This window comes from Prunus dulcis, unplaced genomic scaffold (assembly GCF_902201215.1).
Source record: "Prunus dulcis unplaced genomic scaffold, ALMONDv2, whole genome shotgun sequence".
In the NCBI taxonomy this organism is placed as follows: Eukaryota; Viridiplantae; Streptophyta; class Magnoliopsida; order Rosales; family Rosaceae; genus Prunus; species Prunus dulcis.
The window spans coordinates 40,815-64,766 of record NW_023010046.1 but is presented as its reverse complement, the minus strand read 5'-3'; the positions used below and the strand labels follow the sequence as shown (position 1 = coordinate 64,766).

The window sequence follows — 23,952 nt, the reverse complement described above, 5'->3', positions numbered from 1 at the left end:
AAACGGTGTAAAATATCAAATTACCACATTAGCCATTAAATTTAAATTTAATATTTGATATTTGACATCCCTCTGCTCTTAGAAATTTACAGGAAAAGAATTTTCTTGATTTACTACAAAATTAGAGCCCCGCAAGATGACACAGCGTGGCTTTGAATTTTTGTCTGCAAGAGATTCTCTCTCACAGACTCTCGCCATCTTTTAATTGCAAAATGCAGAGAAAAATGGAGTTTTAAAATAAATAAATAAAATGGCATCTTGGAATAAGAGCTTAGGAGGCAAACAGAACCAATTTGGTGTGATATGTTCTATTCCGCAATAATACGTCCTCTTGATCTAAAATCCGTATTGTATTTATTTTTATTTTGTGCGAAAAGCCCTCTCAATTATGTAATTTGCAAAGTTATTCTCCTTTTGTTTTCCCAAATTTTCAACTTTACTTGTGTGTTTAGTTTAGTTATCTGAAATGGGCATCAGGATTATTCTTCTTCCGGACTTCCATCACATTTATTGACTTACACAATTCATGATTTTCATATTTCATATAAGTAAACATATCATATCGTACATATGGAGTTATATCTAAGTTATCGAATACTTGATAACTACTCTCTTAACATGTCTAAATTGTCCAAAAAAATTTTTAAAATATTTTTTTAGGATGAGTAGAGTTTATTTTTTAAAATATTTTTTTACGATACAAATAATAATTTAACATATAAAAATTATGGATTTTTATTAAAGGCATATTGGTGAAACTACATTGCAATTGTGTTGTTAGGAGGTGAAGCAAACTAAAACATAAACATGTGGAGAATGAAGAATATAGCAGCTTTTACATGTTGTAATGGTGGTGATGGAAAAGACAAGAAAAAGTTCACAATGAGAAAATAAATTCCAAAATTCCTACTAGACCATCTTAAAAGGTAACCAGAGAGAGGAGGAGGAAGAATAATGGACATTGTCCTACATATTACTGTGTTGATCTTGAAGTCTTTGACTGCAATACAAGCATCAGAAGCACCCATTGCAAAGCCAAATTGTGGTATTTTACTATAAAATGGGCCGAGTTGGGTCAGTCCAGCCTTCAGTGGGTTAGCCTACGCTCTACCTAGCCACAGACCTTTTTTTGGCTCTTAGGGTTAAACATACAGGGTCAAGCCCACCCTATCTTAAATAAGGAACTGAAGTTGGGCCGCAGATCATGAGCTCTGCCATACATCATCTCCTTCTTTTCTTGCCTATCTATCTATCTCTCTCTCTCTCTCTCTCTCTCTCTCTCTCTCTTCTTCCCACTACTTCGTTTCGGTTTCTTGGTGGAATCCATAAAACCGCACCGATAAATTGTCGAACTGACTCAAGTTAAACTTAAAACTTTTACAATTCACCCAACTTAATTATCTCTTAATTTTTCAACATGGTCTAGTTCAGTGGAAAGGGTTTTGACTTGTAGATCAATGGTCTCATATTCAAACTCCCATGATACATTGACAGTATATGTGAGAAAATCTCACGCCCCCAATATCGCTTGTACTAAAAATTTAAAAACAAAACTATTTACTTACTTCAAATTCAGCATGAAGTTGTCCACCGGGAACTTTCCTTTGTAGTTTGTTTATTCATCACTGGAAAGCAAGAGCCATCCATTCAAAGATCGCGTTCTTGTAAGTTTCAAGTTTCAAGTGGGATTTGATTGGAATGTGAAGCCAACCCTTCAATTATTAGCATAACATGCTTAATTTAAAATAAGAAGAGCTAGTTGTTCCCTTCATGTGGGGGTCCATTTCAGCTTCAACTGTTAAGAAATCTGCCACAAAACAAGAAGAAGAAAAACCAACCAACAAAAAAGCTGCAAGATCACGTGTTAATTGTAATCAATTTCCCATCAAAATCAAAAGCATGCTTTGGTTTCAAAATTCAAAACCTAATCCCCCCTCCACTCCATCGACTCAGTTTGAATTTGGATCAAGCCAGATGAATCTCAGGCACATAATCTGGAAACAATATGTATTTCATCATTATCATTACATCATCACCATGTGTCACAAGGATCATTATGGGACTCAACGGATTTTATATTTAGAAAATAATGAATGGGAATATACATCAGATGTGAGAAAATTACTTATATAATATTTTAATTACTCTTGCTTGTCATTTTAAAGACTAATAATTTGGTAATGATATTGCACGATCTGTGATTAATATAGTTTAATTTAGTTTCTAAGGTTCTGATATGCTGACCCAAAAAAAAAAACAATTGAGAAGAAGATATGTCGACCCTATTATTATTGGTTTCCAGGGCACGGCCCAATTCAAGGTTGTGTGCTACAAATGTGTATTGGGTTATGGTAGTCAAAATAACTAATGAGGCAATCTACGAAAACCTTGTATTTTTTTTTACATGAATATATATATATATATATATATAGAAATTTGTCACGTTGGAACGTTATTACTGTATGAATGTCATGTATTTTTTTCTATTCTTTCATGCTTTTTTCTCTGTTTATAATGATGTCCGCATGTAACGTGCGAACATTCCTATAAAACAATAACTATATATATATTTATTCAAGTTAAATGAGTTGATGTATATATCTTAGAGGACGCCAAGTTTTATGTATAAATATTTTAGAGCACCTCCTTTGGTGGGGTGTCTTTTTTCTTTCTTTATTTTGACTTTGTTTTATTCTTTTTTAAAGGAAAAATTGGGTTGTTCCTAATTTTGCTTTTTGTTATTTTCTTATTCAACAAATGTAAACAAAGACCATTCATATTTTTAATTATTGTTATTGTTTAAGGGTATGGGAAATTTGGATTAGTCTAAACTTTTAAGCCTAAACATAAGATTAAGAAGTTTCATTTTCTTATACACAGTAGATCCGAAGTGCATGTTTTGGGTGGGGGATCTCGTCCCCTCAAATATAAAAATATACAAATTGTGGAGTCTTTTTTTATTTGGTCGTTGCCAGTCGTAGATTCTAAAGGATAAACAAACTTAAATAATACACCATAAAAAATAATTTCCTACACTTTCTCACATTCTCAATATCCTTGAATCTAAACAAGCTAACTTTAAATTTGAATGCTTTATGAAATTTTCAAGCAATTAAGCCACAAAAAGTTGAAACTTTCAAGTAATGAAAGATAAACCGTTTTTTTTAGTACAAACGAAAGTCTAAATTAAAAGGGAGGGGAATTTCTCACACACACACACACACACAACTAAGATGCCATGAGGGTTCGAATCTGACAAGGTCCTTTTCCACTGGTTAGACCCCATTGGTAAATGATATGTTTAATGAGAGATAAACATGAAATCTAAATGATATGCGTCTAAATTGTTTGACAAATCTAATCTAGGGTTTGAGTATTGTTATAGAGTGTGTTAAGAAAAAGAAGTATGTGACAATGGGTTACGGCTTATTCAGAAATTGTTGGGTTTGCATATTAGTAATTAAGATGAGATGGTTTAAATAAAGTTAACTTTTATTTATTTATTAATACAAGCGATAGTTTAATTACTCTAAATTAATCTAATCTATGAGGAGGGAGACTTGAACTCGAGTGTAAGGGGGCAGACTCATTGCCCTGGCCAACTGACCTAACCCAATTATGCAAAATAGAAGATGCTTGAAGAGTAGTTGATTGAGTAATACATAAATGAACCGATTTATAAAAGATGCTTGAAAAGTAGTTGATTGGGTAATACAGACCACACATTCATTTTTTCTTTATCAAGCAGGATGAGAGATTCGAAAATTCGTACGTTTCTGAACTTGAGCATATGTCTTTTTGTTTTAATTTTGAAACTTGAGGTTGAGAAGAGAATGGCTGCATTTGCCTATCAAATCTTTCCAGAAATATTAAAGCAAATCTTTTCCTTTTAGAATGAACCAACAAATGTATCTAATTTAAAAAAATTTATTAAACACAAATTGTGAGCTCTTAATTGGTGTAAGATTCAAATCATTTATCGGCTGCATTGCAACGGATAATGAAATCCTAACAAAATTCTCTCACGCCGAAGCAGAAGATTTGGTCTACCAAGGGCATTATAGGAATTTCAAGTAATCCTCCATGCAACGTGCCAAGCAAAACGAGGCAACAGACAAACCCAAACCCAAAACCAAACCCAAACCCAAACCCTCTCCTCAGACCTCACAATGACCAAAAACTCCCTTCAAACCCCAAATACAAAGGAACAAGTCAAACTTTACCAAAGTTGAAAATGTATCTTCCAATTTACCAAAACAAATAAATAAATAAAAATAAAACAAAAACAGTAAATATAATTTGAAAACATCAAGAAGCTACCAGATTTCACGGTCAATTCAATCCAAAAATAAAAATAAAAATAAATTAAACAAAGCCAACAGCACATCAATGAACTGTCTTTTTACCTTTCCTAGTCAAACAGTCAACACCATTACAAAAAAGCTATTAATTTTATATTTATTATTAAATCAGTTTTTCGTTTCCATTTTAATTTTCCATTAACATTAACCAAGCAACAACCTTTCACTGCTTTTCTGTGTCAGAGTTTCAAATTGTGGCCCATCCCGCTCTCTCTCTCTCTCTCTCTCTCTCTCTCTCTCTCTCTCTCTAAGCTCACAGAGCTCTTCTCTCACCTCCTATATCTGGAGGTCTTGGAGCTTGGAGGAGAGAGATTCAGGACAATCTTTCAGCCCAACAATGCAATGTGTGCGTCTATACGCATCAAAATCTGCGTATGTAATCATGCGCTTTTTTAATTTTTTTGGTTTCGTTCTAGTGACAAATCGATTAGGGTTCATGGGTTTTGTTGCTATTTTTGAAATTCTTCAACTTTTGGGTCGTTTGACATGGCTCTGTGTACCAACGTATGCTTGGTTAATGAGAAAATATGGGAAAGAAAAAGGAAATGGATAAGTTTTCAAGAATCTTTCTTTATCTTTTTGGGTGAATATTTGAATGATAATGAAAAAAGCTCCACTTTAACTGAAGCTGGATTTCTCTACTTTTATTTTGGTTCTTCTTCTTCTTCCTCAAAATGAAAATTTTCCAAAGTAGGTCGTATTTCCTTTTGTCTTCTCCCATTTTATTGGGGATCAAACATGTCAAGGTCTCAAATTTCTGTGTTCAATTTGGAGATTCTGAAATTTCAAAAAATGGGCTCAAAGCAAAAATGATTTTTACCCTGAAGAGCTCAGCTTGATGCTTTTGGTCCCACTTTCATCTGATCTGAGTAGCTAGAATTTGAAACTTTCAAATTCTAGTTTGTTTTCTCAGAAACGATTTTGAGGGTTTGACATTTTTTGGCTATGTCTTCATGCTTTTTCCTGGATTTCCCTTACAATTCATAGCGTGATTAGTGTGCCCAATGTACTACTAGTCTGAATGAAATACCAAAAAATCGGGTGTTAAGAAAATATTTTATTTTACTTTACAGCTGCTGCCACCCTTTGAACTTACCATCGGCAATTTTTTCTTCTTCTTTATGATATCCATTGAACATCAACTTTTCTGTATTTTCAAAACATCTTGAAATGAGCCCACTTCGACATGAAAATTTTGCAGATTTTTCTGAACATGTCTATCATTTGAATAGAAATTTGGGTATAAGCTGAAGCAAGTCTTTTCCATTGATCTTTATTATGACAAATATGGTCAATTTAATGATTCTCCATGTAATTTGGTGCTTTGGGAGTTTGCTCAGAAAGATTATTTGGGACTTGACTTCTACTGATCATTCAAATATTTCTTATAGCCAGTTATAGATGCGATCTTGTGTACTATATGAATAACATTATTTCGTCTGTCTATCAGATTTCAAAGTCCATACAGTTTTCTATGAGTAACTTTATATCCACCATCATAGTGTACTGTTCAACTGCACTAAAAAAGTGCTCAGTCCATTTACAATTTTACATGCTTATCATGGTTTTCAATTACACGGGGGGCCTCAGTTTGAAGTTGCATTACAATTTACAACATACCTGGAGATCTTCTTAGAAATGCCATATTTCCCGATTTCTTGATCTGTATATCTGTAGTTGCTTACTAATTATGCAGCTTCTTCTTGAATTTAATTGGCCTTGGTTTTGTTGCAGGTCACATTGACTGGTTCGATTTGATGTGGTGTTCTGCTTGTCTCTCATGTCTGCAAACATGAAGAGAGAAAATATGGTCACCTCCAATGTTAGAGAGCTTCCTGGAAGAATAACACGTGCTCGAGCTGCTGCACTTCATCCATCTGGACAAATGCCCCCAATAAAACCACCCACACAACAGAGCCAGAAGCAGGCTGTGCGAACAAATCCAAAAAGAGCTGCCACGGATGAGAACAGTACAAAAGCTGCTGGTAATGCATGTATGCAACGTAAGAGGAGGGCTGTGCTTCAGGATGTGACCAATGCTTGCTGTAAACCTTCATATGGGAGCTGCTTCAATGCAACTAAAATTCAGGTCAATGTGCTGTTAGTTAGATTTGTTCATAAATGTTGTGCAAATACAATAATACGCTTGGTTTATGCAGATGTACTGCTAAGATTAGTTGCCTGAATGTTAAGCAAATTTAGAAGACTAAGGGAAAGAGATAGTTTGCAATTCTTTTGATTGTTCATAACATGATTAAGACTCAGGGAAGGATTGTTTCCACAAATATAATTTCCACTGTTCAGTGTCTTCCTTGTACCAAGGTCTAGTGAGGATTACATGTGTGTATATAATACGTAATATATATATGTAGATGTATATATATATTGTCATGAAAGCTTTACTTTCTTTTTATCCCTCAAGATTCTGAATTCTGCCTCTTATTTTGCCGAATGCAGGTTAAGAACAGCAAGCCAGCTAAAAAGGGTCAGGCAAAGCTGACAAAAATGGTCCCTTCCGTTGCGCTAGATTTAAAAACGGAGGCCGTGCAGGGAATTGTAAAACCAGAACTAACATCCGACTTACAGTCAATTAATTTGGAAGATGGAAACATGCTTATGTGGTCAACTAAGGATGTGAAAGATGTTCATCGGTCAGAAAATCAGAGTTCTGGATCTAGAGTGGCTTCAAAAGTCCAAAGCCCTTCAAATAAAGGTTTGCCATTTCTTTAGTTCTCTCTTCCAAACATCTTACAAGCTCGAGTTGAAATGAGAGATAGGAGCTTGTATATCAATGTATGGCAGCTTTGAGGAATGAAATATGTCCACCCTTAGCTTTGTCCACTTTTCCATTCTACCTACCCATAATGTACAAAGGATAATAGGCTGAGAAACATCATGAGTGAAATTCAATGTTCTGATTAGCTGTGATTTGGAACCATAATTCAGTAGTTCTTATGTAGTGCAGAGCTCAATGGCGATATGAGCTTAGAAGGTTTAATCTGAGGGGTTCAAATATCTGGTTGTTTCTCCTATCAGCAATGAGGCCATATGCAGTACTGACGTGAATAACGTATCATATGTTTACAGTAAATTCAAATCCAACTCTAAAAGCTTAAACAAATACAGACGATTCATGAAAATTATAGCTGACTTGGTTTCACTAAAGTACAAGCTGAAGATTTATGAGAGGACAGAAATAGTCTTTGAAAATCATATTAAACTATTTGGGTTCCAACATGATTCCAAAATGAGCATTCTGAAAATCTTTTCCTCTTCTAATATTATGCTTCACTGTGTCCTAACTTAAGACAGTTGATCAATGCCATTGCAATACAATGCTTTTCTTACCTACTTTGAGTGCTGGATGCCAAATGCTAATGTTTCTTTTAAGGATTTTCTATGGCTTTAGTATGCAATAGTTTGTGACCTTTAGTATTAAATTGTGCAGCACATGATGGTAGCCTTTCAGCAGACATGGTTACATCGAGCAACCAACATATTGTTAACATTGATGCAGATTACAAGGATCCTCAATTGTGTAGCCTCTATGCCCCTGATATCTACAACCATTTATGTGTTGCAGAGGTTTGTGCTGTTTGACGTTATTTAATATGTATAGAAGTTCCTTTCTAGTAGCACCTGTATTTTCGTATTGCTATACATTACAGTGTATAATTAATCAGTTAGATACCAGTGCTACTCAGTAATGGACAAGATGATGATGTGTATTGAATTGTCTAGTTTAACAAGCATAACTACCTCAAATCACAATGATGTAGTGCAAATTAAGAGGCATCTGAATATCTGATTTATGATTCCCGATATGTTGTATAAATACTATTATTCAGCCATCTCTATCCATGACAACATTATTTTGTTTAGAGGAATGTCTAGTAAAGGTTAAAACCGTTTTTCTTCTTCCAGCCTTTTTATTTTTGTGACCGATCAGCCATAAAGAATGTTAGAACTTGTTTCTTTCCATACTGTCCTACAGATGCAAAAGGGACATGACTGGATTCTTATAAAAACTTTAAATAACAAATGAATACTATGTTAGATGCTGTTGGAAGTGAACATGGTGCATTCAAGTGGCACGGGTTGCAACTACATCTTTAATACCAAAAACACCAAAAACATGTATAACAAATTTCTGTTTCTTATGTCCAAGTCTGATAATTACTCAGATGGACTGCCTTTATTAAGCTGTATCCGGAAGTGAACTTGTATATATCTCATCTTTATAAAGGAACAAAGTATTCTCGTAAAGGATTCCATTTTGAGGCTACTCTTTTTTTGGTCTGTCCAAGCTTTTTCTCATATGATGCTGTTGTTCTGGTATGCATACTTGTCTGTCATGAGTTTTTACTAATTAAAAACATAACTCATTGCTTGATAGTGAATGATAATGTGATATTAATCCACACAGCTATATGGTCGCGCTATTCCTTGTGCGAGACAAAAATAAAAACCTATTCTTTTTGCACTCATTTTGTTTCCAGCACAGAGAGTGCAATCAGTGCTGGTTCCTACTTCAGGGTTCTAAACTATGAGCTTTCATCTTTCTATCCTCTGTTCCTTTGTGTGACAATTGGCTACAAAATTTTGTTTTGACAGCTTGACCGAAGGCCAAATGCTACTTTTATGGAAACAATACAGCAAGATATCACCAAAAGTATGAGAGGGATTTTAATTGATTGGCTTGTAGAGGTTTGCATGGTTCCTTTACCTATTAGTTCTAATTTCATAGTCACATAGCTCATGTATCTGATTAAGGAGGAAAATATAGGTTGTAGTTTATGTACCTATGTGATGTCCCTTTATATTAGTGAGGATATTCCTGTCGTTTTGTACCATGTAGAATATATTCATATTGGATATTTCAAATTCATCTTTATGGATTGAACTGTGAATTTCAATCTTCATACAATGCAAGTTAATCTTGGTCAAAACTTCGTATCTTGCTCCGGAATTTGCCCCACATTGTGTCTTTATCAGAATGGTATGAACATATGCTAGTATTATATCAATGGCAGTTATGTCACTCTTCCTCTTGATTTATCAAGGATAACCCTAATAGTTGTATAATGAAAAGGAACAAGTTCCCTGGCATATACTGCAAGTTTTTGGCTCAATAATTGTCTAATGAAATACTGGAAGGCAACTGAGGACTGTTTTCTAACAGTCTTTTTTAAATTATGGCTGGTTTTTGTCCTATAATGTGAAGTTAAACATCCCTTACAATGCCTATGATTTCACTTTTAGAATCATGTTATGAAATGTTCAGCATTAAATGAGATGGCACGTTTAGACTTTTAACTGATATTGCTATCCTGCTTCTAAGATTGTTTTGTCTCGGTTTTATAATGTAATTTTTCTTCACTGATGACTTGCTCAATCACATTTATATACAACTTGCACAATAAGTCTTATATCTAAAGAAGAGCTGTACACAGTGACGCTTCTTATTTTTCCGTTCAATGATGAAATGCTCTATTGTGTTTTATATAAAACGTGTGAATACTAATACAAGTAATTTGATCCAAATAATCTTTGGTTTCAGGTGTCAGAGGAATATAAGTTGGTGGCAGATACGCTTTACCTCACAGTCTATCTCATCGATTGGTTTCTCTGTCATAATTACACTGAAAGGACTAGACTTCAATTGCTTGGCATCACTTGCATGCTAATTGCCTCGTAAGCTTTCATACCTGTAGTAGGGGGTAACTGCATTACTTGATTAGAACTTATGATGTAGAGCTATTAACAGGGTATTTTAGTTGTCAAAACTATGGATAAGGCGAATTCTCTTGATAATAGTGATTTTATCTGATGCAATATCACTGTTATGGGTAAGTCCGGATCTTAGCAGTTGAAAAGATGGAAACATAAATAAGTCCAATATTGCCTGTCGCTGTTTGATGTTGAGAAGTGAATGTACAACGTTGTTGGTTTTCTTTAGATCCTTGGTCACTCAGAAGTCAGAAGAAATTTGTATTGAAATTGCCCAACATGCTTTATCAACGGAATATGCTTGGCGTGGACACATTTGGGCAACAATTGACTTGGCTAGTGCAATTTTGAACAATATTCATTAATATAGTATCACCTTAAATTGCAGATTAGTTTCTTCAATATTGCCTGTTTCCTTTCGATCAAGGACCATTAAATGGGGAAGAAGAAACCTTTACCTAAAGACCACATTATTGTTTTATATGGACATCATCTGAGTTTACCGACACAATAAGATAATCTTTAATTGTTGAAGATTTAAAGACTGTATTAGGATCCGATAAATTTAATTCAGTTATGAATCTCTTTCAAGTGATTGTAAAGTTAGAAGTTTCAAGGGTTCATTCAAATGCATTTTACAGAACATAGTATCTATCAGAATGTTGTTTAATGTGATTGCTAATGTGGTTGTCTTCTCTGTTTATTATTTTTAAGGAAATATGAAGAAATTTGTGCACCGCGTGTGGAAGAACTTTGTTTCATGACAGACAACACTTACTCGAAAGAGGAGGTATGTGATTGCCCGTTCTTATTCCAATACTGGTTAGATTACTATGAGTTTAGATACTGATGAGAAAAATCTTAAGAGTTAGCCATGTGAGTTCTAAGTAAGTACATGCTTGCTAAGGGATGCTCCTAAACTAGTATGATGTCTGCCTCTGCACATAATAGATGAGATGAAAATGAGGAGTTTACGACTTCAAAGCGAGTAATTTCATTTTAAGCGTTCTTTTGTCACCCTGTTATAAATGCAAAGAAGGCAGGATGCCTTTTATTTCCGTGTCATGGGTCTGAAGTTTATGAAAAAAAATCTTTAACTGCGCTCCTCTCTCTCTCTCTACTGAAAACTGGAAACCTGAGGCAGGACTTGTATGTGTATGTTAGTGACATCCTTAAGGTTCCAATTTATTCTTGCCTGTTAAAATTCTTTTTATTGCCTTCCTGAATAAATAAAAATTGCAGGTATTGAAAATGGAGAGTCAAGTATTGAAGTACTTTGGGTTTCAACTTTTTGCACCAACAACTAAAACTTTCCTCAGGTACATCTTGCCTATATGGTATCAGTTTCCTTTATTGATAGTTTCAATATGCTATTGAATATTGCTAATGCGCCTTCATTTTCAGGAGATTTCTTCGAGCAGCACAAGCTTCTTATAAGGTAACTTGATTAGTTAAAGTTGCTTTTGGCCTTGGTTTGCAGATACCATGCTCTTTTTTTTTTGACCTTCGGTTTGAAGAACGACTTACATGTGTAATAACAAAATTTTTGCAGACTCCTAGCCTTGAACTGGAGTACTTGGCCAATTATCTTGCTGAACTAACTTTGGTTGACTATAGCTTCTTGAATTTCCTTCCTTCCGTCGTTGCTGCATCAGCTGTTTTTCTTTCCAAATGGACCTTAGATCAGTCCAGCCATCCATGGGTTTGTCTTTTCTTCCTTGGCGTTTCACTATTTTCTTCTGCATGTTGATTATATACTGGAAATATGACTTCAGTTGTAACTCTAACAGAATCCAATACTAGAACACTATACCCGTTACACGCCATTGGATCTGAAGATCACAGTTCTTGCTCTGCAAGATTTACAGTTGAACACCAATGGTTGTCCTCTGAGTGCTGTACGCATGAAGTATAGGCACCAAAAGGTATCAAAGAGCAAGAGTCTAAAGAAACCGCTGTTTACTATAAACCTTTCTAAAATCAGTAGAATAACTGGGACACACTGAATTTTCTATTAATGAGGTGGTTTTCGTTGTGGCAGTTTAAATCCGTAGCGGGTTTGTCATCCCCAAAACTCCTTGAAACACTATTTTGAAGATGATTTCAAGTGACAGCTAACAGAGACTGAGACATGTACACTTTCCGGACAGAAGTTACCTCTGGATTTTGTCAATCACTCCATGAGGTTGTACTTGATGTGCCATCTTAATCCTGTCTCCATTCCATTTATATTCATTTTGTCCAATTTCTTAATTCCTGTTTATAGATTTTCTGACCTGGTTTTGTGCTTGATCCAACCTGTGTCTTTGTAAAATTGACCTAGGGATGTCTGGCCACTTAAGTATTAAACTTGGTTACATGAATTGTTAATAGTCATTATGTTGTTCAGTTTAAACTAGCTCTTAATCAGGCCTTGACCACAATTTAATTAAGTTGTAATGAGTGAAATGTAACTTTTTCCAGGCAAAGCTTTTAATCTAATGAATCAAATTTATTTGCAGCTGTCTTGTGATTGTGGCTCATTACTCTTCTTATGAACTTTAAGTTTCTTGTTTTCCATTGCCCTTTCCCCCCCCCCCCCCCCCCCCTTATTTAGTGCTCCTTCCCCCCCAAAAAAAGAAAAGTACTTGGCTACTTACAGATTTGTGAGAGATACGCTTCTTCGAAAACATGCTTAAGCTTTGCCTTAAGAGTGATGAAGAACAGTACTACGTGAAATGACATAACCACCCAAATCAGGCGTCCATGAAGTACTCAACCTTCCGCTATAAGAACATGAGCTGAACAAAAACATTGCGAGTAGCCTGCAACCAAGAGACACTATGTCGCAGATAACCAAACTAGATCAAGGTTTCATTTCGAAAATCTGTAATAATAAGGTTGCCAAATGTTGGGTTTTGACTATATGATATCCATTTAGGTCGAAACCTACCCTTTTGGTCTTTTAAACAATTATTAAATTACAAAGAACTTATAGCTCAAATTGTTAAAAAACATTTATCTCTGCAATCAAAATTCTGGGTTCAATTTCCCTCTTCTAATCTCGATTGTATAACAAAACAACCGAGAAAAAAAACCTACTATTAAATTTATCCATTTGTCACCCTGCAGGTAATAAAATATTAATTTCGAAGTGGTGGATGTGTACAATTTTTACTTTTTCATATATCCACTACAAAAGAATTGGATTTTACGACCCAAAAAAGAGAGAAAACAGTGATAAGTATGGGTAGTTTAGTACTTTCCAACAAACAAGTATCGTTACCCTCGTTAACGCACACAGAACCACCATGACCATTGGTTATATCTCCTGCACAGCTTTGGGAAAACATCATCAACAGAGTGAGCGAGAGAGATGAAAATGGCGGCCTTGAATATCTTATCTCAGCCATGGCCACCTACGCCCTCTCTCTCTGTTTCTAATTGTTATTATTCTTTCTGTAACACTAGTAAGCCCAATAGTAGTAATAAATCACATTCTTTGTCTCATTCTTATCACTTCTCTCTCCTCTCTTCCCTCTATGGATCAAATAGACCATACCCATCATCTAAGCTCTCTGCAATGCCTACCCATTTCTCAAAGTCTGGTAATTTTTCTATTTCCAGATATAATTTCATTTACTTCTCCATTTACTTTGCTTGCTACTCAATGTGAATTTGATTCTTGTTACATACATTTTATCCTGCATTCGATAATTGCTTTGGAAGAGTAAGAATCTGATCAAAATAGAAAGCAAAATGGAAAAAAAAGGAATGGGAAGTTTGGAGATTTATTAAAGTCTCATGCTTTGTCCCTCATGGGATAGCTGAATGGTTTAAAGGGTCCAATTTTCCCATGCCAGGCCTGGTTCAAGCTGCAGTACGTAGTTGTTCTTGGGTAATTTTAGGAAAAAATGATTTTAAGGGTTCATAAAAAAAGGGGACAAAAACATTGTAGGAAGTTAAGATAGATTCTTGCAATATGTATATATTCTTCAGCTTTTCTGGTGCCAGAAGTACTGATTAACATGTATATAGTTATTTAGATGCAATGTTGAATACTTCTGGTTAAATGGCATCAATGGAGTACTCAACAGGATAAGTCCTGACACTTGAGTATCCTAAGAGCAGGCCGTAGATATCATGAAACTGGAGCAACAATTTTGAGCCCTTGTCAATGAAGTTTTGAAATATCAAAGTCCACATCGTTGCGGTATCTTTGGAATAAAAACTGTATTTACTGGAAGCAAATTAGCATGCAATCCATACACTACTGAAAAACCACTGTTCTCTTTTTGGAGGTTCGTACATAAGATATTGGAGCTGTGAGCTTATTTGTCCTTTCTCTTAGGGAGCTTGTTTAACTAATTGCAGTTGGACATTTGTAATGTCTCCTCATCTCTCCATTTTTGGGGTCTAGCCTTCTTATTAAAAAATTTATGTATCTTCCATTGGTTGAAAGCTGGTCCTCTTCCTCACAAATCCCATCTCTTTCATGGGTTGAACCGATAACTTGCTCTTGTGAAAAAGGAGAGGAACCACTTTGTTTGAAAGTACTAGTCAACTAACAGAAATTTACAACTAAGGCTTATACCTTAGTTACTTGAGGTGGATCAACTTAGCTGCTTTTTTTCGCCTTGTAGGACATCATTTATTTCCTCATGACCCCTGCCTGTGTTATTTACTCGGATACAAGTACAATCTTCTTATTAAGGCTAAATATCTCTTCTTATTAGAGCTAAATATCTTCTCCTATCCACTTTCTAGCTTATTGATTGCCTGTATGTTGAATAACTGATTTGGAAACTTAACTAACCTTACTGCAGTTTTAGGGCTTAGAATTTTTACATTTATGTCTTGCACCATCTTTAGTTATATTCTGAATCTATTTCCATTTGGTTTTCATGGGGAATCTTTTCCTTTAACTTAACAAAAATAGAAGGAAAAAGCCCTTTTGTTCATTGGTGATCATATAGAATACGGATATAGGTTCGCAGATATATATACCGTGCAAAATATTTTTAATATATAGTAATGGGTCAAGCTGAATAGTCTCAATATGGTCTATATCGTGGCTGCAATTGGAGTTGATCACAGCAAGACTGTTCTTCACCTCTTTTCTCTTTCAGGGATTCTTCTTGCAGGCAGTGGATGTTCCTGGATGCAAGACAATTCTATGCGTCACAACAATGCTGCCGGCAGTGAATGTGGGCAGGGCCAATTGTATTCTGTGTTTCCTACACAGCCCGCAGAAGTTTCTTCTGTGCAGGACCTTTTTAACTTTATATGCTCCGGTCCATTGATAAACAAATTGGGTCTGACCCCAGAAGCAGTGGCTGAGTCTGTTGACAAATGGTTGTCCTATGGGTTGCACCTCTGTCGGCTGTTTCAGCTCAATGAATTGTATCTGACGGAGCCTCAAAAAGTTAGGCTTTATCACTACTATATTCCGGTATTTTTTTGGTGTGATGATCAGATTTCTCAGCACAGATCCTTGTACAAAGATGGAGAAGATATACCTCCTCTAGTGGTACATCATTTCTACTCCAATTATCCCCTCTTTTTTTGTACTCTTAAGTTTCTGTATTGGGTTGCATTCTATTGGCATTTGAAAAGGTATATCTGTCTCCAGAAATGATTGCATCTATGAAGAGTGATTGCTGCCATTGTTTATTTTTAGTTTTTGTTTCGTCTTATGGTGCTGATTTTTGGTCTGTGATGCAGATTGGTTTTAGTGCACCACAAGGTTGTGGAAAGACTACACTTGTGTTTGCTCTTAATTATCTATTCCAAATTACGGGCCGGTAAGCTATGAGAAACTGATACTCTAGATGATTCATAAAAAGATAAAGGAATTTGGTATTGCTGACAATATGTTCAAATATCAGGAATTCTGCCTCAATATCCATTGATGACTTTTATTTGACGGCAGAGGGTCAGGTATTTTTTAGGAAATTTGTGGCACATTCTTCTTTATATATATTTTTTTGTCTGATGCGATATTGTATTATTTGTAGGCCAAACTACGAGAAGCAAATCCAGGAAATGCACTTTTAGAGGTAGCGATCAACATATGTTCCAAGTAATTTAACTTAAGATAGTTAACAAGTTGATTGTAACTCATTAGAAACTGAACATGCTTTCTTATCAATAACACTGTCTATTCTCTTATTTCTCGTGGCTTGTAGTTACGTGGAAATGCAGGGAGTCATGATCTTACATTCTCTGTTGAAACCCTGTCTGATCTAAGCAAATTGAGTAAAGAAGGTGATTCTCCTCCATTCATTTTCCTCTGCTATAAATGCATGCCTGTTTCATAACTATCCACATCTAAATTGTTCAGGTATGAAGATGAAGCTACCCCGATATGATAAGGTGCACAACAGTGAAAGTTTGCTTTTCTTATTATTATTATTTTTTCCATCAACCAGTTTTTAGTTCAAAGTGGCTCTTTATAACTTGTTTCATGTTGCAGTCTGCTTACAATGGAAAGGGTGACAGGGCTGATCCGTCAACATGGCCAGAGGTTGAAGGGCCACTTACAGTAAGTCTGTAAGAGGATTTTCCGTAATGTCTGGCAATCAGTGGGCTTAGGTTGATGCAAATTGGGGGGCTGATACTGTATGGCCCATGTAGCAACCTGATTATATGAAGATAGATGTTTGAACATATCAAGAATCAAGATCTCACAAATGCTATGTTGAAGTGTTTTTTAGAAGTAATAATAGGGTTTGGATGTGAAATCAATAGGTCAAACCCAAAGGTAATTAGTTAGGTGGTTTCAGTAGGCTTTGTAGAAAATTCTGGAAAGAGTATTTCACCTTGCAATTTATTTGTGTTTTGGCTGGTTATGTAGGTTGTTCTATTTGAAGGTTGGATGCTTGGTTTCAAACCCCTTCCTGTGGAAGTTGTCAAAGCAGTTGATCCGCAGGTTAGAGGACTGGACATATATTGTGGGACTTTGTTGATATTACTTGCGCCCAGTTCAAATTCATTAATTATTTTAGTTCTATTAAAGACAGTTACAGCTCTAATGTGAAATTTTCATTAAACAGCTGGAGACAGTAAATAAAAATCTTGAAGCTTATTATGATGCATGGTATAAGTTCATCAAAGCATGGATAATTATCAAGATCAAGGATCCGAGCTGTGTGTACCAGTGGCGTTTGCAGGTGGGGTTTCATGTTTACATCTTTGTGCAACCAAAATGCAGTGTTTCTCTTTTTAAGTACTTTTTCTCATTGTCATTGCTTAATTAACAAGTGTTTCCCTGAACTTGCAGGCAGAGATTGCCATGAGAGAGGACGGGAAGCCTGGAATGTCCGATGACGAGGTTGCTAGTCTATCTATATTTGTATCTTATAAACTGTCTGCTGAACCTGAAGTAGGTTCCATAACCTGAAACTGATGCTTTTTGAGAGCTTGTTTTGCAGGTAAAAGATTTTGTTTCACGGTACTTGCCAGCATACAATGCTTACCTTCCCACCCTTTACTCGGAAGGACCAGAAGGGTCGGACCCAAAGCGCCTCATCCTCGTAGAAATTGATGAGGGAAGGAACCCTATCCTTGGGAACTAGGTGACTATGAGCCACTGAAGTCCAGTTTTGATATATTGGAGATGTCATTTGCTTGTTAGAGAAGCATCATGTAATGGGGAAAAATGTCAATGTAAAAATGTAATGTGTAAGTGTAACTCTACTCGAATGAAAAGAATCATATTTTATGATTCACATAATAACTCATGATTTTCCTCATACAATCAATAGCACATATTTTGAAGTATAGAGATCTAAGGGCAGCAACAGCAGACGCCGTTTAAGCAAGGCTCACAAGTCTTATAGCAGCAACAGCAGCAGAAAAATGCAAACAAACTGCAACATAAAATGCAATCCAATCATAAGTAATGCATAAGATGAAGATTATGGAGGAAATTGGAAGTGAAGATTAATGATAAACAAACCAAGAATGGAAGCAGCCTTTCTCCTCCTTGCGCTTCTGGACCTGATCACAGCATGACATCCTTTGTGTAGGTGGTGCACCTGCCATTGTTTTTCTTCGATAAGAAGCTGTAGAAGAACATTTCAAAGGAACCAAGAAATGGTATATATATGTAGGCAGCGAAGGCAAAAAAGATGGCCTTCGCTTAAAGCTGATACAGTTTTCTCACTGCCAAATTTATTATGGTTGTTAGTAGAGCATAGAAATGGATGAAAGCTTCTTTGTCTTGGCTCTCTTTGATGACCCATGATAATGAATTTTTGCAATTGAATCTCTCCATCTCTCCATCTCTCAACCAATCACATAATGGTCCCAGCCATGAGAAACAACTTCTGCCACCTGCTGCCACATGGAAGCTTTAAATGTGCAATTAGAGCAGAAATATGTAACTATCAGTATCCAACATGTTTTTCTTTTTTCTTTTTTCTTTTTTCATTTTTCCATAAGGTCATAGAGCACTGCATGATGAGTGATGGGTCTCATGACCCATTCAGTGGCTCCTCATTTTGCAAAACATAAAATCAATTTCCTTGACCCCCTTTTTTTTTTTCTTTCGGGATATTAATCATAGTTTGACACATAAAAATAGTTCATCAAAACCCAAAAAAGAAAAAATTATGCACACATATCAAACTGTTATTAGCAGGAATGTAAGGGTTCCTACTTACGGGAAAGGAGGGAAGTATTTCCCTTTTTTTCCTCAGTGAAATGCAGATTTCCTGTACTTTTCCTGAAAGGCATCTGTGCTTGGGATATTGCTTGCATGTTGCGATTTCTTTCATCTTACAGAAGCAGCTTGGTAATGAAATCTTGTAAAGCATTTTGACTTTCCGGAACAAAATCTTGTGGTGCGTGGAGTAAAAAAAATGATGCTCTTGGAAACAGATTGGGTTACGAAGGATACAAATTGGGCTTTCTTTGGGTTTACAAGTAAGCCAATGGGTCTCTATTCTGCCCATTTTGTTTCAAGATTTTGGGAATTGAAATCTAATAATATCCCAGTTGTCAAACCGATGGACATGAGATATGACCTCTAAATTTGATTGTATCTAGATGTTTTTCTCATTTGAAAAAAACAAAAACCAAAAACCAAAAACAAAAAATATAATAATAAAACAGCAAACAATGGGAATTGAAGAATATGTATGGCATCTGAAGGCAATATCAAAACTGAATTTGCAGAAAGAAAAATTTGACTTATCATACATCAAACTTACTGTGTATATCTGAGTATGGAATCCAAGAAAAACTGTGATGATCCCAAAAATGGGGAGAAAAAGCCTACAACATCAAGTGCATTCAATACCAAAATGGAAAAATGCAACTTATAGAGAATCACAGATCGATCTCTTATTCTTGTCAACTTTTCTATCTAATCAAAACCCCCCTACCAACAAGAAAAAGCCTCTGTACATGCATATATTTTTTTTCATTCATTCAGTCTCTTTATCATATGTAGAAGGCATGTCTTTCAACTCGTGCTTGTGGATTTTGGAGGTGTCCTTGGAGCTAATCCAACTGCCTCAGAGCTTTTCATCAACCGGAGCCGCTTGCATGATTCCACAAACATTCTGTTCAAAGACAAAAAAGACAGGATTGATGTTAAGTAAATATGCACGATCTAGTAAAACAAAGAAAAATTAAAATCCCCAGGCATATATATTTGGCCGAAAATTTTCTCATACAAGTAATATGTTGTCAGATTATGAATAAGAACCATTAACGTTTGAGTGTGTGGTCTTAATTCACAGTCTAATAACATTTCGGGGAGAGATGGTTAGGGTTTATTTGAAATCTTACTTCCATGGTACATCTCCTACAAGCATCCAATCCCCATCTCTGTCCTCATAAGTTGGTACATACTCCACTCCATTTGCAGGGTCCATGAGCTTTCTCTCATTCAAATAATTACCTGCATCAACAGTAAATATCAACCATTAACTCCTGACATGAAAATTATGACATAGCTTTTTAATTTTTTACAAAGAAGATCAAATCTAGAAGAGATATGATGAGATAAGATAAATACGGATGGTCAAGAAGGAGAACATGTCCTCAAGAGCACCCAACAGCTGCTGATAGCTATTGTACATCTCAAGATCCACCTTGCGCAGATATGGAGCTCCATCTACTGCCACTTTCACGTACTTGCACGTCTTCATCAAGTTCTTCCTTGCCACTCTCACTGGCGGCCACCCCACCACTTGTGACCTGAAATATTCACACAGAACTTCCATCAAACACATTGTAAACTTAAAAATCAAAGAAAACCCATTTCAGTTTTCTTGTAATTGTACCCAAAAAAAATGAGGACCATGAAAACTAAAGAAACCCCACTTCAAATTTCATATAATTTTACAAAAAATAAAAAAACATGTTGACCATCAAACTTCAGTTTTCATATAATTTCATCAAACACATTGTAAACTCAAAGGTTAAAGAAAACCCATTTCAATTCTCACTTAGTTAAGCAAAAAAAAAATCATGTGGGCAGTCTTACTTTGTTGCTGGAAGCTTATGAGTTTTGGCCCCATCACCATCAGCACAATCTTGATCACAACATTCAACCCCTGATCTTGACGACGATGAGCTTGAGCTCCCAAGACTAAGATCAATGGTCTCTGAAAATCCACGCTTAGACCTCGAGCCAGGCAACCCCAAGGTCAACTTGGTATCGTCGTAGTTCAAGCCGGCCGGCGTCTGCTGCTCATTTTCCGGTGACATGTTTCGAATGCTTTGCTTTGCTTTCCTTGTAAATTTGATGGACCAACAACTTTAGCCGGCTCTGTGGGCATAGCAGCTTATATATAATGTTGAGGGGGGGAGAATGTGGCCGGCAAAATGATTCCGCCAGTGGGTAGATGACACGTGGCTCGGAAAGAGCGGCTGTGATTCGTCCATGTTGGTGGTAGTAGTGTGTGACGGAAGCGTGTGGGTTGTGATTTCTATGCTTGAATGAAGCTGAAAGCTTGGGGCCCCCCGGTCGGTCCAATTCCGACCTGGTCAATTTTTATTATTTATTGTTTAGTTTATTTTATCTTATTTTTTTTATTATTTTTAATACTGCTAATTCATATAATATACAATACAAATGGCTACTAAGCAGTATAAACGTGTAAACGGCGGTAAATAATTCATAGTAAAATATTTGTTTTGCTGGGGTTTAAGGCTTGTTTGAGAGTGATTTTAAATAGGCCAGAATTACTTTCAGTGAAAATCATCTCTTGAAAACCATCTCTCATGTAATTCTCAATATAATTACTTTAAGTAATTTTAAGTGGTTCTGGGTATAAGCACCACCTATGCGCTTCTCCATAAAATCATTTAGAACCATTTGAAGTGATTATTTGGAGAAGTAATTCTCCATAGAAACGCTTTTTGGCCTATTTAATATATATGCGCACACATCACTTAAAAGATTGGTAGTTTAATAAGGTATTTGGTGTGTTCCAATTCATTGAATGAATCGATTATCATAATAAAAGCCTACCCAACCTCGAAAACAAAATGTAGTAAAAAAATGTGTTTTATGTTTTTCAACATTAGCATTAAAAATACCACTACCATTATAAAATCAAACTTATTTTTGTCATATAATGTAAGTCAGTGACCAGAAAGAAAAACCAAGCAACCTACTTAAAATTAAGATTGGCTTTACAAAGTCTCTCTTGTGTGTGTGGATTGGAAAAAAAATTTCAAATGCTTGGTTTTTTCTTTATTTTCAATTAAAGAGACACTTGCGTATGACTTATTGCTTTTGGTTGCTAATAAAGGTATTCGTCAATTTTCGGTGGAAGGGGGGATTCCAAACCGGGGGCTTGTTCCATGGACATCAAATTTATTTGTTAACGTTTTAATGTTGTGCAGTTTCGACATATTTTTAGTAGATTTGTGTCATCTTAGTTCTAGTTACCATGTTTTGGATCACACTTTCCTTGCTTGTGCGGTACCTGCTTTTAATAACATAAATCAGACAAGTGTTACATCAAAATATTAAACGGTGGGTGAATGACTAAATGAACAAGGATTATCTTGCTATTCTCATCACCAACGTCACAACTTATCGATTGATTTGCAAATTCTTGCTAATTTCTAATTAAAAGTTTCTAAAATAAAAGCTAAAAATAATATTTTCGAAATAAGTAGAAAATCACATAAAACCATATAAATATGGAATCATTGGTTACAATTCATTTGATAGATTCTTTTAATTTTGGGCGGTGCTTTGCAAACATTCCCATGCAATGAAATTCCTATAAAATTTCAAATTCAAAAGGCTTCCAATAATCTATTATATATATATATTTGTTTTTCCTAATTAGATTAGACAACAAATATTTTTGCAGCTCAAAAGAAATATCTCTGCTCCTTCCTTTGTAGAACACAAAAAAGACCAACTATCTACTAGAAGATGAAGGAAGCCGTGAAGACAGAGGAAAGGCCAGCCATCAATGCCCGCGTGGGGCCAAGCAGGACCCACATGCCGTGGTTCTTGTCTACAGGTCAACTTTATGGAACTTTCCACGTGGGGCCCCAAAATGACTTAAACTCGAGAGTTTAGAGCTCTGGGACCCACCTAACATTTTTCATGTGAACGTGTTTGCTTGTCGATAGCCGACACGTGTGCAGTTCCACCGGTTTCCGCCCGCGGTTTACAGTTGATAATCGGTTTGCTCATACCGGGATCTCCGGGCCTCCTGTCTGGCCTTCCCCTTCTGGTATCATCTATTTATTTATTCATTTTATTTCAAATAATAAAGAAATTGCCCAACTGTTTGACTTGACACTTAATATTTTGCACTAAGAATTTTATTTAATAAAAATTACCAACCTAATATTTAAATCAACAACCACCTATATTGTTTAAAAAGAAAAAGACCAGTCCCGATCTCTTGGACCACAGGAGTCCAAGAGATTGTGGTCACCCACCGTTGGATATTAATCCAATGGTTTAAAATGATATATATAAATGCAATATGACATAAATGATTATTACCCGATTCAAGTCATAAATGAGTGAACCGTTGAATTTACATCCAACGGTGAGTGACCATAAATCTCTTAGACTACATGGGTCCAAGAGATCAGGACTGTATATATATATATGTATATATGCATTTTATAATATATATAATATATATACATACATATAATATCAGTTCCGATCTCTTGGACCACAGGAGTCCAAGAGATTGTGGTCACCCACCGTTGGATATTAATCCAATGGTTCAAAATGATATATATATAAATGCAATATGACATAAATGATTATTACCCGATTCAAGTCAACCGTTGAATTTACATCCAACGGTGAGTGACCATAAATCTCTTGGACTACAGGGGTCCAAGAGATCAGGACTGCTATAAACATAGGAAAAAAACTTCAATTCACGTAACATATTTATTTTATCATTTAACAAAAAGAAAAAAAAACTAAAGGTCCATAAAATCAAAATACTAGACTAAAATATATATTGAGTCCGTCAAACACAATTTGATTATCTTCATATCGCAATTACTAATAACAGTCCTGATCTCTTGGACCCCTGTAGTCCAAGAGATTTATGGTCACTCACCGTTGGATGTAAATTCACCGGTTGACTTGAATCGGGTAATAATCATTTATGTCATATTGCATTTATATATATCATTTTGAACCATTGGATTAATATCCAACGGTGGGTGACCACAATCTCTTGGACTCCTGTGGTCCAAGAGATCGGGACTGTTACTAATAATTAGCAAAGAGAATTTGCTTGAATGAAATAATTAAAGAGTATTTTAGAAATTATAGTGGGTGAGAAGATAAGGTGAGTAGAAAAACAGGACGGGAATGGAAATAGCATCACTCTAATTATATAGTCAATATATTATGGTATTACAA

At 35.6% G+C, this 23,952-nt stretch overlaps 3 protein-coding genes and 1 long non-coding RNA gene across 5 annotated transcripts; 2 read left to right on the top strand and 2 right to left on the bottom strand.

Moving 5' to 3' along the window:
- The first annotated feature begins 4,572 nt into the window (after positions 1 to 4,572).
- On the top strand, positions 4,573 to 12,591 carry LOC117612683 (cyclin-A2-4-like). 2 transcript variants are annotated; one of them, XM_034341349.1, is made up of 12 exons: positions 4,573 to 4,733; positions 6,096 to 6,450; positions 6,819 to 7,074; positions 7,810 to 7,946; positions 8,976 to 9,068; positions 9,922 to 10,055; positions 10,806 to 10,881; positions 11,334 to 11,410; positions 11,496 to 11,529; positions 11,644 to 11,793; positions 11,882 to 12,016; positions 12,133 to 12,591. In XM_034341349.1, exons 2-12 carry the CDS (start codon positions 6,142 to 6,144, stop codon positions 12,184 to 12,186), a joined length of 1,455 nt encoding a protein of 484 aa, XP_034197240.1. In that variant the 5' UTR covers positions 4,573 to 4,733; positions 6,096 to 6,141; the 3' UTR covers positions 12,187 to 12,591. The 2 variants fall into 2 exon arrangements, with proteins under 2 accessions (XP_034197240.1, XP_034197241.1); XM_034341350.1 differs by lacking the exon at positions 8,976 to 9,068.
- Positions 12,592 to 13,396: 805 nt separating this feature from the next.
- Positions 13,397 to 17,824, top strand: LOC117612681 (D-glycerate 3-kinase, chloroplastic-like). The gene is made up of 12 exons (XM_034341348.1): positions 13,397 to 13,678; positions 15,200 to 15,600; positions 15,795 to 15,874; positions 15,959 to 16,010; positions 16,088 to 16,129; positions 16,259 to 16,337; positions 16,414 to 16,445; positions 16,546 to 16,614; positions 16,927 to 17,001; positions 17,126 to 17,242; positions 17,353 to 17,403; positions 17,504 to 17,824. The coding sequence occupies exons 1-12, from the start codon at positions 13,447 to 13,449 to the stop codon at positions 17,645 to 17,647; spliced, it is 1,374 nt and encodes a 457-aa protein (XP_034197239.1). The 5' UTR covers positions 13,397 to 13,446; the 3' UTR covers positions 17,648 to 17,824.
- On the bottom strand, positions 17,775 to 18,449 carry LOC117612682. Its single transcript, XR_004583516.1, has 2 exons — positions 18,031 to 18,449; positions 17,775 to 17,941 (listed from the first exon to the last, which is right to left on the bottom strand). It is a non-coding gene; the product is annotated as an uncharacterized LOC117612682 (long non-coding RNA).
- A 772-nt stretch (positions 18,450 to 19,221) lies between these two features.
- LOC117612676 (auxin-responsive protein IAA1-like) lies at positions 19,222 to 20,859 on the bottom strand. Its single transcript, XM_034341341.1, has 4 exons — positions 20,569 to 20,859; positions 20,098 to 20,279; positions 19,869 to 19,980; positions 19,222 to 19,639 (listed from the first exon to the last, which is right to left on the bottom strand). The coding sequence occupies exons 1-4, from the start codon at positions 20,790 to 20,792 to the stop codon at positions 19,540 to 19,542; spliced, it is 618 nt and encodes a 205-aa protein (XP_034197232.1). The 5' UTR covers positions 20,793 to 20,859; the 3' UTR covers positions 19,222 to 19,539.
- Positions 20,860 to 23,952: the final 3,093 nt, after the last annotated feature.

What these genes read in the sequence shown, in the direction of transcription:
- LOC117612683 (XM_034341349.1), top strand. Translation starts at nt 6,142, where the DNA reads ATGTCTGCAAACATGAAGAGAGAAAATATGGTCACCTCCAATGTTAGA. An exon ending in TCAATGCAACTAAAATTCAG is followed by an intron (nt 6,451 to 6,818) that starts GTCAATGTGCTG and finishes TGCCGAATGCAG; the next exon opens with GTTAAGAACAGCAAGCCAGC. An exon ending in ACACTTACTCGAAAGAGGAG is followed by an intron (nt 10,882 to 11,333) that starts GTATGTGATTGC and finishes TAAAAATTGCAG; the next exon opens with GTATTGAAAATGGAGAGTCA.
- LOC117612681 (XM_034341348.1), top strand. Translation starts at nt 13,447, where the DNA reads ATGAAAATGGCGGCCTTGAATATCTTATCTCAGCCATGGCCACCTACG. An exon ending in ATTTGACGGCAGAGGGTCAG is followed by an intron (nt 16,011 to 16,087) that starts GTATTTTTTAGG and finishes TATTATTTGTAG; the next exon opens with GCCAAACTACGAGAAGCAAA. An exon ending in CAGGAAATGCACTTTTAGAG is followed by an intron (nt 16,130 to 16,258) that starts GTAGCGATCAAC and finishes CGTGGCTTGTAG; the next exon opens with TTACGTGGAAATGCAGGGAG.
- LOC117612676 (XM_034341341.1), bottom strand. Translation starts at nt 20,792, where the DNA reads ATGTCACCGGAAAATGAGCAGCAGACGCCGGCCGGCTTGAACTACGAC. An exon ending in GTTCTCCTTCTTGACCATCC is followed by an intron (nt 19,981 to 20,097) that starts GTATTTATCTTA and finishes CTGTTGATGCAG; the next exon opens with GTAATTATTTGAATGAGAGA. An exon ending in GTAGGAGATGTACCATGGAA is followed by an intron (nt 19,640 to 19,868) that starts GTAAGATTTCAA and finishes GTCTTTGAACAG; the next exon opens with AATGTTTGTGGAATCATGCA.